The sequence below is a fragment of the Castor canadensis genome, chromosome 7 (assembly GCF_047511655.1).
Source record: "Castor canadensis chromosome 7, mCasCan1.hap1v2, whole genome shotgun sequence".
Taxonomy (NCBI): domain Eukaryota; kingdom Metazoa; phylum Chordata; class Mammalia; order Rodentia; family Castoridae; genus Castor; species Castor canadensis.
Window position 1 is genome coordinate 62648225 of NC_133392.1, and position 13153 is coordinate 62661377.

Below are 13153 nucleotides of genomic sequence, written 5' to 3' on the forward strand. Positions count from 1 at the left end.
ACAACTAATACAAGTTGAGCATGTTTAGCACATGCCTGTCATCCCAACTACATGGGAACCATAAATAGGAAGATCATAGTCCAGGCCAGTCCAGGCATAAAGCCACATAGGACATTTTTTTGACCCTATGTCAAAAATAACCAAAGCAAAAAGAGCTGGTGGAGTGGCTCAAGTGGTAGCTGGCTTAGCAAGGCTGAATTTATCCCCTAGAACCACACACACACAAAAAAAGAAATTATGTCATTTGCAGGAACATGGATAGAACCAGAGATTATCATGTTAAGTGAAATACACATTCAGAAAAACAAGTATCATGTTTTCTCTCATAGGTAGAACTTAGATTTAAAAAACAAAACAAAAAAGGATATGAAAGCATAAGGAGGACAATTTGAAGGGGGACCAAAAGAAGTTGGGGAGGGGGAAGAGAGGGTGATAAAGGGATGAATATGATCAAAGTACATTGCATGTATGGATGAAAATGTCATTATGAAATCCACCATTTTGTACAATTAATACATGCTAAAATTCCATATTCCTGAAATTACTTATTTTGTCTTTATTTCCTTCACTAAAAAAGAACTTGATAGCAGTCATGTGTATAATGCATAGATAATATATTCTCATTATAGACAATGAACCTCAGCTGCAGGGACACAATGTCCTCAACCCCTAAGCCTTGCTACACTGAACGTACTCTCCCCTCTTTTATGTGCCTAACACCTAGTACAATGCCTGACATCTAGTAGTTAATTGCACAGTAAACATAATTATTGCATGGACCTATAAAATTTAGGAAATATATAGATAAAATAAAAACAGCCTACAACAAAATAAATCTCAATCTTATTTTTCACTTTAGCACCTTACGTTCTGGTTGTTTTTCATTGGGTGTTATGGATCGCACAAAATCTTGAGGAGTCATAAACACTTCTGTTTCACCAGGCTCATTGATTACTTTCAAGGTGGCAAAATACCGGAAGATTTTGTCTGGCGTGGAGTAGGCTCGAATCCTATTCTCATATTCCATCACCTAAAATTAGAAATTTAGAGGGTGTTACTAAATTAAGAATGTTCATAATATCTAATCACCAATTCTTATATATATTTCTCCTCCTATTTTGGAGGAATTTTTATTAAATCTCCTTTTCTATAATTAGATGTTTATACTACAAATAAACTTGGTTTAAAAAAACTTCAATTCCTTTCTTGCAATATCATTCATACTCCAGTTGAAGTAATGCTTATGTAACTTTTTTTAACAACTTTTTGAAGAATTTTCTAATTTCTTAAAGAATTGAAAGCTAGCAAAAGTGAAAGATGTTAAGAGAATTCAAAATGTTTCAGTAACAGAGGGCAATGCCATATATAGTGGCCTCTAGGCTCTTAAATACCGAATTTTAAAAAAGGGATTAACTTGCTTGCATGGTGGTACATGTTTGGAATTCTAGTACTTAGGAGGTGGAGGCAGGAACATCTCAAGCTTAAAGCCAGTCTGGGCTACAACAGTGAGTTCCAGGTCAGATTGAGTTGCATTATGGGACCCTGCCTCAAACATTTTAAAAGAAAAAAAAGATATGTGGACTAACTTTATAGTTCTTACTTCATTGTAATTTCCAGGATCCTAAAAGAAAACACACTGAAGATTTCATAGGTTTGAATAGTTAACAGGTTTTCAAAGAAAAAGGAAAAGAAAATTATATATTATGGACACTCAGTTATTAACAGGTCTGAGGTAATAGACTTTTAAAAAATGTTTCTATTATTCATTTATTCACATGTGCATACATTGTTTAGTAGACTTACTTTTGACTATAGACTTAAACAGACTGTGCCAGCTATCCTTTTTACATATGGCGTATTTAGAAGAGATTGGCACATTCAGGGTGGTATGGCTGTTGACTACATATAGCATATTTAGAAAGAGGCAGAGTTGGGGCTTGGCACGGTGGTTCAAGCCTATAATCCTAGCTACTTGGGAAGCAGAGATTGGGAGGATCCAGCCCAGGCTAAAAGTTTGTGAGACCCTATCTCAACCAATGGCTAGTCACAGTGGCATGTATCCACACAGGGAAGCATAAATAGGAGGATCGTGGTCCAGATCAGCATAAAGCGAGACCCCATCTCAAAAATAACCACAGCAAAAAAGGCTGGTGGAGTGTCTCAAGTGGTAAAGCACCTGCCTAGGTGCTACTATAAAGTAGATCATTTAACATTAAGAAAAACATTACTGATGTTTTAAATTTGGACATTAACACAGCAATTATGTAACTGTCAGTCCTGGCTAGATGTCACTTGAAGTCATTGGCAGTAGCTGTTTTAACCATCACCTTGATTCCACTACCAGATGTGCTTTTAATAACTGAGAAAGGAATGACAATTTGTAATTCTATATGACAATAATTCAATTCTAACATGCACTAAAATTAAGTAGATTTCAGAGAGACTTAGTCAAAAGATTGATGCACATGGTAAACACAGCAAGATTTTCCACCACTAAGAAGTCTTAGACTTGGCTATGAGTCTTATATTAAAGACATTTTATACAGACTATAGCTGTCTGCTGAGTAATACTGGCTATAGAAGAAATGCCTTTCTTGAAGCCATCTGTATTCTTGTTCTTTCCGTGAGCAACAACAAAAAAGAAAGTTTAGAATGTTTAGATATGTATATAAGTTGTAACTACTGTCAAGACAGCTTTTAAAAAGTTGTGTCAATGGGCTCATGGAGTAGCCCAAGTGGTAGAAGGTCTGCCTAGCAAGCATGAGGCCCTGAGTTCAAACCCCAGTGCTCCCCGCCATAAAAGTCAAGGATTTTAAGACTGAAAAAATCAAATTATTTGATTGTTACAAGAGTCACTAAATTCTATTGCTAAATATTATTAATTTGACAATTAGGGCCACTGTATGTACCTTATGCTACATCATTAATATAAACCAATGGTTTTATGTGCCTATGAAGTTTTATTTTGAAGCAACAGTTCAAGAAAAGAAATAGATTTAATATACTCCCATATTGGTAGAATTTAATATATATATATATATATAGTATAAATTTGATTTTTTATTTTACTTAGCATTGTAACTTAAGAACATTCCATATCAACTGAGATGGAACTACTTCCCTTTAAATGACTTAAGTGGAAGACTAACAAACTATGACATAAAAGAGTTCAGGATACTCCATCCATGATAATGAAGGCTTGAAAGCAGAGATAGATTGTTGAAGGATTTGAGGATGTTAAGAGAAAAGATTTAGCTGGAGGTGTGATTTAGGCAGTTAGAGCGCAAGACCCTGAGTTCAAGCCCCATTACTGCCCCACCCCCCAAAAAAGAGAGAAAAAATATTTACCAAGAGAATTATAATAGTTTATTTAATTATTTACTTTTTCAAACTTTCTTGAGCATTTTTATTTACTTTTTGAAATTAGCATATATTAATTGTACAAAGGGATTTCATCGTGATATTTCCATATATACACATAACGTACTTTGATCATATTCACCCACTCTATTTACTCTTGTTCCCCCTCCCACTTGATGTTAAGATACCTGTCTTCAATAAAATTGCTGAACTTAACTGGGTCAATTCAGACCTTATATTTCCTATGTAAACTGCACCAAAAAATAGCCAGGTTAGCCAGGTGGTATTTATAAGCAAGTAACAGAGGGATGTGTCTCTTTATCAAATAGTCTAATAAACAAAAAAAGATTTGATATTAGAATGCCACCATTTTGCAACTACAATGAATTAACAATTTAATTAACATTAAACACCCACAGCTAATATCACAAAAAGAAAAGTAACTAGACATTAGGTGTTTCCTGATAACAAAAAATAATACCACCTCTAGTCTTGCCACAGGGATCAAACCTGAGACTGTCCAGTTGAATTTTGTGTGTGTGTGTGTGTGTGCTGGGAATTGAACACAGGGCCTTGGGCATGCTAGGCAAGTACGCTATCACTGTACTACATCCTCAGCCCCTCAAACCTGAGTCTGATCAAGCCTCAGAATCCAGTTGCTAATATTCAAATAATACAGAGAACAGAAGAATATACTGAATTGTACTAAGAAGCAGTATCAGTAAAATTTAGACCATAGGAAACTTTAAAGATTAAATGGCCTAGCTTCAATCACTTGTAATTTAAGAGAATTAAAAGACATATCATTAGACTTGGGGGTATAGCACAATGGTAGAGTATGTGCTTAGTATGCCTGCGATGCATGAGACCCTGAGCTCAATACTCTGCACCAAAAAAGGGTGTGTGTGATATAACATCAAAACAGGTACGATTAAATTATATGTCTAGGGATGAACATTTGGATGCCCAAGATGCTGAAAGGAAAGAAAGTGGCCCTAATCTTGCTGTGGTGAAGAAGTCAAGGTGATAAATCCCTTGTTTGAAAATAGATTTAATAATTTTGGTTACTGGACAGGACATCCAGCCCCAAAGGGGCTCACTTTGTCAAATGATCCCACTATACCTTGCTGCGAAGCAGAGGGTTCTCCTGTATAAGTGGCCAAAAGTGTCTCCTGTGATTGACCAGTTTACCTAAGCCTTAGACTGCCAAACAGCTACACAACTGCTTAAGCTGGTCCACAAGTACAGACCAGAGATGCAGCAAGAAAAGACGCAGAGACTGTTGACTTGGGCTGAGAAGAAAGCTGCTGGTAAAAGGGATGTCTCCACTAGGAGATCACCTGTCCTTGAAAGGGGTTAATACTGTTACCACCTAGAAGGTTTAGTTGATGGTGACTGCACATGATATGAATCCCACTGAGTTGGATTTCTTCCTGCTGATCTGTGTCATGCATGAGATGGGGTTACCTAATGATTTATCAAGGGGCAGGCTAGGCTGGAACAACTGGCCCACAGGAAGATCTGTACCACCATTTACCTCCATACAGGTTAACTCTGAAGAAAATGGTACTCTTGCTAAGCTGGTAGATATTCTCAGTACTAATTATAGTGACAGATATGATAAGTTCTGCTGTCATAGGGGAGATAATGTCCTGGGTCCAAAATCCATGGCTCATATCGCCAAGCTGAAAAAGGCAAAGGCTAAAGAACTTGTGGGTGAAGTATATACTGTGGAGCTTTTTCTACATAAAAATAATACACATTCTCCTCCAAAAAATGAAAGGAAATGATCACTAAAGAAAGCCATTTTGTGGTTTCCTAAATCTATGTTTTATTTTTCAGTAAAAATTATTTAAAAAAAAATTCAGACATTTTATGTGATGCTGAATAGCAGAAATAAAATCATGGATAAAAATTGCATGAAAGATTTTGGCCAAATACAGAAGAACTTCTTTAAAGTAAGATTCCATCTGCTTAAAAATAAGGACATTTCAATTCACTCATCAAACACATATAAAGAGCTTTTAAGAGGTGCATTCTCTTGGCAAAATGGATCAAACTCTTGAACTCAAAGGATACTAGAGTTTTAAAATAAATGTATGATTTTAAAATGCAGCTTAGGACTTTTAAAGTTATTGACAGAAGAATCCATAACATGTTTATATGTAGGTTATGTAAAAGAATGAATAGGCAAAGAGTGAGGAAAATAAGAGACATAATGACAAATGCAAGGATTATCTTTGAATAGGGAAAAGATCGCTCTTCTTCTGAGACTTTAGTAAAATAAATAATTATTTAAGACATAGATTAGATAGATTTTATAGTTTTAAAGGTTAGAAATTAAATAAATCACACTGATAATTTTTCTGTGAAGCATGAAACATTATCATCTGCTACGGAGAAGACAGGAGTAAAAGTAGACGCAGGATAAAAAAATAAATTAATTTGAGTCATTTTAACTTTACTTTGTAAGATGCAAAGTATGACTATAAATGAAACTGCTAGCACAAAGTAAAGTTGAACTTTCTTTGAATTCACTCAGAGCACAAAAGTAGGACACTTCATGATTTACTTGTGGTACATAGCTTTTGTTCAAATTCAAATAAATCAATCAGAAATGGATTTAGGAGTTGAAAAGACATATTTAATAACTTCATCTAAATGAAGTTATTGATTCATCTAAAACCAAAAAGAAGATTTAAATTTCCCAAAGGAATTCTTGCAAATACATACAACATAATACACAATACAGAAATAACTCATCATGTTACAGTATCAGTTATAGTTCATCGATTGAAGGCAACTCCCTGAATTTTAATCTTTTTTTTTTTTTTTTTTTTTTTTTTTGTGGGACTGGGGTTTGAACTTAGAGTTTGAACTTGAAAAGCAGGTACTTTACCACTTGGGAAAACCTGCAGTCCATTTTGGTCTGGTTATTTTGGAGATAGGCTCTTATGAACTGTTTGCCTGGGCTGGCCTCAAATCGCAATCCTCTTGATCTCAGCCTCCCAAGTAGCTAGAATTACAGGTGTGAGCCACTGGTGCCTGGCTCTGAATTTTAATCTTAACAAGATAAACATCTAAAAAATTCATCTTTTTGACTGTTCATCACTCATGACTACTAAACTCAAATGCCTATTATTATAGGCATTATTACAGTAGAACTGAAACTCCTCTGAGGGAGTTTGTAGCTTTCCTCCCAGGAAAAGCTACAAAACAGCAGGTTGTGTTAATTACATGCAACATGACACTCATTCCAAGTTTATGCTGTTACTTGGTATTCTCAAAATCACATTTCCAAAAATATCTAACTTTCTTTATACAACTTTTAATCAGAAATTCCACGAAGACTCAATATATATGGAAACATTAAGCACTGAGAAGATCCAGAAAGCAAGAATCACCTTAGTATTTGAATTGAAAGACCTAAGGAAGAATATACTAATCCTTGTTACCAACTCAAGATTTGTTTAACTATTCCCATTGACTTCACATTTGAGAGTACCTTTAGCTTGAGACCTGGTGGAAAATAGCAAAGAGGTGAATAACTTAGAAGGAAATATGAATCATGTGAAATACATAATAAAGGAGATTGAACTGTATTACTCTACTTTAGTATATAGTTTGGGTTAACTTGTAAGATTCTGTTCCATACTTTTCTGTCCCTAAATCCAGAACGTTTCTTCTTTTTCTCTTCTGTACAAGGCTCAACTCCAGTATCTTCAGCCTTTTTTTCATGGTCACAAACTTCCCCTTCATCTTTGTTCTTTCCTTTATCACCAACGTCAGTCTTTAGGTTGTTTACACATGGTGGAGATTCTGCATGGGCCCTAAATATGCAAAATAGAAATCTATATTAATCATAAAGTCCATCATATTAGCCAAACAAGCACTCACAGGTACAACTTAGTATGAGCAACAGCAATGAAATTTGTAAAACCTGTTACAAGAAGTTTCTCAAAAACTAAAAACAGGGCTGGTAAAGTAGCTCAAGCATTAACAGTGTCTACCTAGCATATGTGAACCCTGAGTTCAAACTCCAGTGCTGCCAAAAAACAAAAACTAAAACTAAAAACTAAAAACACAACTATGTGACCCAACAATCCCATTTCTAGTGATATCCAAAAGAACTAAAAGTGAGGTCTTGAAAGAGATACTTGTAACCTATGTTCGTAGCATCATCATTCACAATAGCTAAAACATGGAAGCAACCCAAGTGTCCATTAGATGAACTGATAAACAAACTGCGGTATACACATAAAATGGAATACTATTCTATTCAGTTTTAAAAAGAAAGGGAAACTTGTCACAAGCTACAAGGATGAGTGCTGAGGATGTGAGGATGCCACGTAAAATAAGTAAGAAAAAGACAAGTACTATATGATTCCGCTTATATGAATTACCCAGAGTAGTCAAATTCATAGAAACAGAAAGTAGAATGGTGGTTGCCAGGCCTGGGAAGATGAGCCACGGGAAGGTATTGCTTAATGGGTAAGGAGTTCTGGTTTGGGGAGGTTAACAAAGTTCTGGAGATGGATGGAGAGGGCCAGGAAAGTTGGGTTTTGGTGGGCATATCATTTCATTTTTTGCAAGATGAAGAGGTTCTGGAGACCTGTTTCACAACAATGTGAATATACTTAATGTGACTGAAATAAAAATGATTAAGATGGAAAATTTTTTCTGTGAAAGCTATGTGCTTATGAGGTTATAGTTTTGATTTACATTTTTACAGGTTTGACTCAACAGCTGATTTTTTAAAATCGTAACTCATAGAAAGCCAAGTGTTTTCATTTATTAAAAATATCCCAGGCCTGAAAAAAAAATAAATTTTATGTTATGTGTCTCTTACAATAATAAAGGAGGACATAAGGAAATGGGAAACCTAAAGAATAAAAAACAGGCAATCTAATACACACACAATTCTGCATGAAGACAACTGTCCTGCTGGGCTTTTCAGGTCCATTTAATTATCAATACCAAGCAAAAACTGAATGTTCAGTAGAAGCCCCTCTGGCTGATTAAAACTGCCAAACTATTCTATGAAGACTTTCCAACCCAATTTAATTTCCTTAGCCAATATAATGCACTTATTCCTTCAAAGTCCTACACCATTTACTGTTTGAACCACAACATAGAATTTAGTGGTACAGGATGGGTATGGTGGTACACACTTAAATTCCATCTACTTGGGAGGTGGAGGATCTCGGTCCAAGGCCTGTCTGAGCAAAAAGTCTGATACTTTTTCTAAAAATAAACTAAAACAAAAAGGACTGAAAGTGTGGGTCAAGTGGTAGAGCAGTTGCTTAGCAAGTACAAGGCCTTGAGTTCAAATTCTAGTACTGCTGAAAGAAAAGAATTTAGTATACGTATGGTGACCTATTTTCCTAGAATGTATCTTACTCTTCAACTATTAGGTAGAATCAAATGATATTGTTTTTTCTACAAATTAAAAATTGTCAAATAGTAGCAACATCACAAGGTTTACCCTAATAGATAATATCATTAACAAGAGACTAGACATTGTATTATTTTTCTTCTAAGTTACCCAGTGTCTTAACAAAGAAAGCATGCAATATATGTGATTAAGAGAAGCCCTCACCATGCTGACCAGAAAGGGAAGTGGAGAAAGGTATGTTGGGATTAAGGTACTTCAATAGGAAAACTCAGGCTTCCTGCTACCTAGGTGGGTACTCTGCCAACTGAGCCACGCCCCCAGCCCTGTTTTGCTTCAGCTATTTTTCAGGTAAGTGTTGCATATTTTGCCCAGGACAGGCCTGGACACTAATCCTCCTACATAGGGCCTCCCCACAAGTAACTGGTATGACAGGTAAAAGCCATCATGCCCAGCTTATTGATTGAGATGGGGGTCTTGCTAACTTTTTTGCCTGTGCTGACCCTGAGCCACAATCCTCTTGATCTCTATCTGCCTCCTCAGAAGCTGGGATAACAGGTGTAACCCATGCCTTCCACCCTAGGAGAAAATTCTTAATATGCTTATTCCACATGACTATGCAAAGATTTAAAGCAATACTTTTTATTTTATTTACTTGAAAATAGTATTTTCTAGACACTAACAAAGGCAAAGAATTATGTGGATTTATAAGCAAAAATAATTGTTGATTTTAAAAACACCAAAGCCTAATGAAGCAAGTTTTAAAAAAACAACAAGTACTAAATTGAGTTAAGTTTCTTAAGAACATGGTTCATTCTCTTGCAATGTGGACCACTCAATGCCAGAAGAGCTTTGAAATATGAAAGAAGTTAATTTCTTAAGCCTCAGAAAGACTACTTGAAAAGACAGTTGAGTTGGTCTAACGGCCAAAGATGAAGTGTTTTTACTCAAAGCTAGACTGAAATGCTGGAAAATGTTAGAGTAAATTGCTGTCCTGGCATTGATATTAGAGAAGACTTGGCTCAAAATCTGAGTCTAGAGGGGAAGGCAGAATGCAGATTTGGTTCCAAAATCAGCTTGTAAAACTGAAAAGATCCCATAGAGAATTACAATTTCTATGTTGAAAAACAATTTCAACACAAATTTCCCTAGAATAGACGGAAAGCTAAACATGCAAAATTATCTTCCAATTGCAGAATATGAAGAATCAATTGAAATATCATTGTATGCAATCTGAATGGCAATTTTCTGAAAATACATTGTAAATAATTATGGTAACACAATACATATTTGTGCACTTTCAGTTATAGTAAAGACTTTTGCTACATATTTTAATAAACATTTTCAGAAAAATCAGCTATATTTTAAGTGATCAAAGTTAATCTAAGAAATTAGTATGCTAAAATCATAAAACTTCGGACTAGATGATTCTAAGAACTGAGTTCCATTTGTGAAGTCAAGTAAAATAGACTGAAGAATAAAGGTGTGATTGGTTGAAGGTTAGTTTCCTTCAAACACATTTTGAAATATGATTATGCTTAACTATATTACAGACTATGATTTATTTGTGAATGTCTAGTTTTTCTTGACTTATAGCATAAAGCCGTAAGAATTTCTCACCATATATCACAACAAATTCTTATAGCATTCCAGTTTCAAGTTTTTCATTAAAAAAAAAAAAGGCATCATGCCAAAGTAGAGATACAGCATCAGCTATCACATTCACACCATTACTGCATTGCACAAAATTAGCTACAAATAAGTACAAATTTTTAAGTTTAAAAAAAAAAGCTAACTTTGGTCAACACAAAGGAATGAAGAGTACCAGAAACGGAAAATGTATGAGTAAATGTAATAAACCTTTCTCTCTTTTTAGGATTTCTTAAAGTATAATTGACTATTTAAAGCAAAAGTAACCAATCATAACACTGTGTTATGAGGTTTATGCATATACAAGTAAAAACACATAACAATAATAGCACAAAGAACAAAAGAAATAAAAGTACATTGCTATAAATTTCTTTCATACATGGGAAGTGATACAACATTATCTGAAGGTAGATTATGACAAGTTCATGGCCCATAAGTCAAATCCAGCCTCTCACGTGTTTTTATACACCCTTGACCTAAGAATGGTTTCTATATTTAAATAGGTGAAAGGAATCAAAAGAATAGAATTTTTCAGTATGTGAAAATTACATGGAATTCAAATTTTGGTGCCCCAAAAGTTTTTTTATTAGGATATATTCATTATGGGGGGGGTTGTAGCAACAATTCTGAATAGACTTCTATCGTACATTAGTTACATTGCCCCCATCATCTCTCCCCTCAGCTTAGTGCCCATAAAGTTTTACTAAGACATGGCTATGTCCATTCATTCATGTATTAACTTTGGCTGCTGTTTCAGTACAACAGTGGTGGTAACAAGGACTTTACATCCTGTACTTCCTAAAACACTCATTACCTAGCCCTTTATGGAAACTGCTTGTCAATCCTGCTTTCAGAATTGGAAGGAAGGAAGGGAAGAAGGGAGGGAGGGAGGAAGACAGAAAGAAAGAAAAAGAAACAAAGAAAAAGCTCAGTACAGGGCTTTCTTAGCATTAGGCCTTGGGACTGATATGAGAGAGAGAGAATGAATGAAGAATGTTGCATGCATGCATGCATGGAAATATCACAGTGAACCCCATTAATATGTATAATTAATACATGTTAATAAAAAAGAGATAAAAAGAGACAAGAAAGAAGACAGAAAGAGGTATATCTTACAACCCACCAGTAAAGATAAAATCAGTTACAATCAAAGTAAAGTAAAAAAGCTGGCGTAGTGGTACAATACCTATAATCCCAGCCCTTGGGAGGCTGAATCAGGAGGATTGCAAGTTCAAGGCCAGCCTGGGCCACCTAGCAAAATACTGTCTCAAAAAAAAAAAAAAAAGTAAGTAAAAGAAATAAAGAGTAGATCCAACGACTAGAAAACCAATACTAAGATGGTAGATTTAAACACAATAATGTCAATAATTACATTAAACAAAAATGTCAAAACACCTCAATTACAGACAGGAATTATCACAATTAATTTAAGCAAAAAGCAAAATCCAACTACAGGCAGTTTTGAGAAAGAAATTTAAAGACAAAGACACAGACTGATATAACCTACAAATCCAAATCGAAAGAAATCTGGAGTAGTGGTATTAATATGAGACAAAGTAGATATTACCAGAGACAAAATGAGAAGTTTCATAATGCTAATTGGGACAATTCTTCAAGAAGACATAACGATACAAAACGGGAATGTGCCTAATAACAAAGCTTCAAGAGAAATGAAGCAAAAGCTTAGAATACTGTATTTGAAGGTTTATAAGACTGAGGAAGATAGTCTCTCATCCACAAAAGTCCAGTAAAGGGTATCCATGGATATGGAAGAAGAATCTGAGTCAGAGGTGGGTCATGAATCCTAAACGTTTACAGTGTAACTTACAATTTAAGCCAGTCCTTACTTACAAGGTCATGGGAGTTAAATCTCCACTGCCACTGACACTGGTAGACTTTTCACTTTCAGAGACTTTGAGAAGGACTGTAGCAAAATAATTATAGGAGGAAATAAGATGCAACACTGAGAATGTAGGAGCTAAAAGACAATCAAGCAGGGTAAGGTGATTATTTTTCAGATAGATACATTTAACATTTTTTATTCAAAGAAAGAATAGAGGAAAACAAACAAAAGGGGCATTTTCAACAGTACTAGAGCTTGAGTCATTAAGTAGCAACTGCTATTAAGAAAGAGAAAGCCTCCAACCATAAGCCACTGAGTAGAAAAAGTTGGAATTGTTCTACTGGTAAGAAAATTCCAGAAATAGAATAAAATTAAAATGTTTATTAGAGCTTGTACTAATGAGAGTTCTGCAGAGAATCAGAAACAATAGAAGAAATTTATATTTATGAACTTTCAAGCTAGGGAGCAACAGGCAACAATGACTTTGTCCAGGAAGCCAGAAGCCTCAGAATCAGGGAGAAAGATGGTACAACCTCCAATTCAAGACTTTTGTCTGGGCCAGACTCAGAGTCACAACCCTTCCACCTCCATCTCCCAAGTAGCTGGGATTACCATGTGCCACTATACCTAGCTTGTTTTTAGATAGGATTTTGCTAACTTTTTGCCTGGGCTGGCCTCAAACTATGATCCTCCTATCTCTGCCTCCCAAGTAGCTGAGATTACAGGCATGCACCATCATGCCCTTATCAGAAAAATAACCAAGTATTTGAAAATTAAGCAATAAACTTCCAAATTACTAATTAAGAGGATATAAAGACCATAATATAAATAAATACCACAAGAAAAACGAAGAAATAATTTGAATTGAGTAAAAGTGAACATAAGGTATTACACTTTGGGAAATATAG

At 35.1% G+C, this 13153-nt stretch overlaps 1 protein-coding gene and 1 pseudogene across 6 annotated transcripts in view; one reads left to right on the forward strand and one right to left on the reverse strand.

Annotated features, from left to right (window-relative positions):
* The window catches only part of Micu1 (mitochondrial calcium uptake 1), a 202379-nt gene that overhangs the window by 124201 nt on the left and 65025 nt on the right, over nucleotides 1-13153 (reverse strand). For all 6 annotated transcript variants that reach the window (XM_074079103.1, XM_074079097.1, XM_074079098.1 and 3 more), the window contains 2 exons: nucleotides 7016-7190; nucleotides 868-1030 (listed from right to left, as the gene is read on the reverse strand). In XM_074079103.1, the coding sequence (XP_073935204.1) occupies nucleotides 868-1030; nucleotides 7016-7190 (338 nt within the window). The remainder of the gene's footprint in view (nucleotides 1-867; nucleotides 1031-7015; nucleotides 7191-13153) is intronic.
* Nucleotides 1433-5297, forward strand: LOC109684924 (large ribosomal subunit protein eL8 pseudogene; annotated as a pseudogene).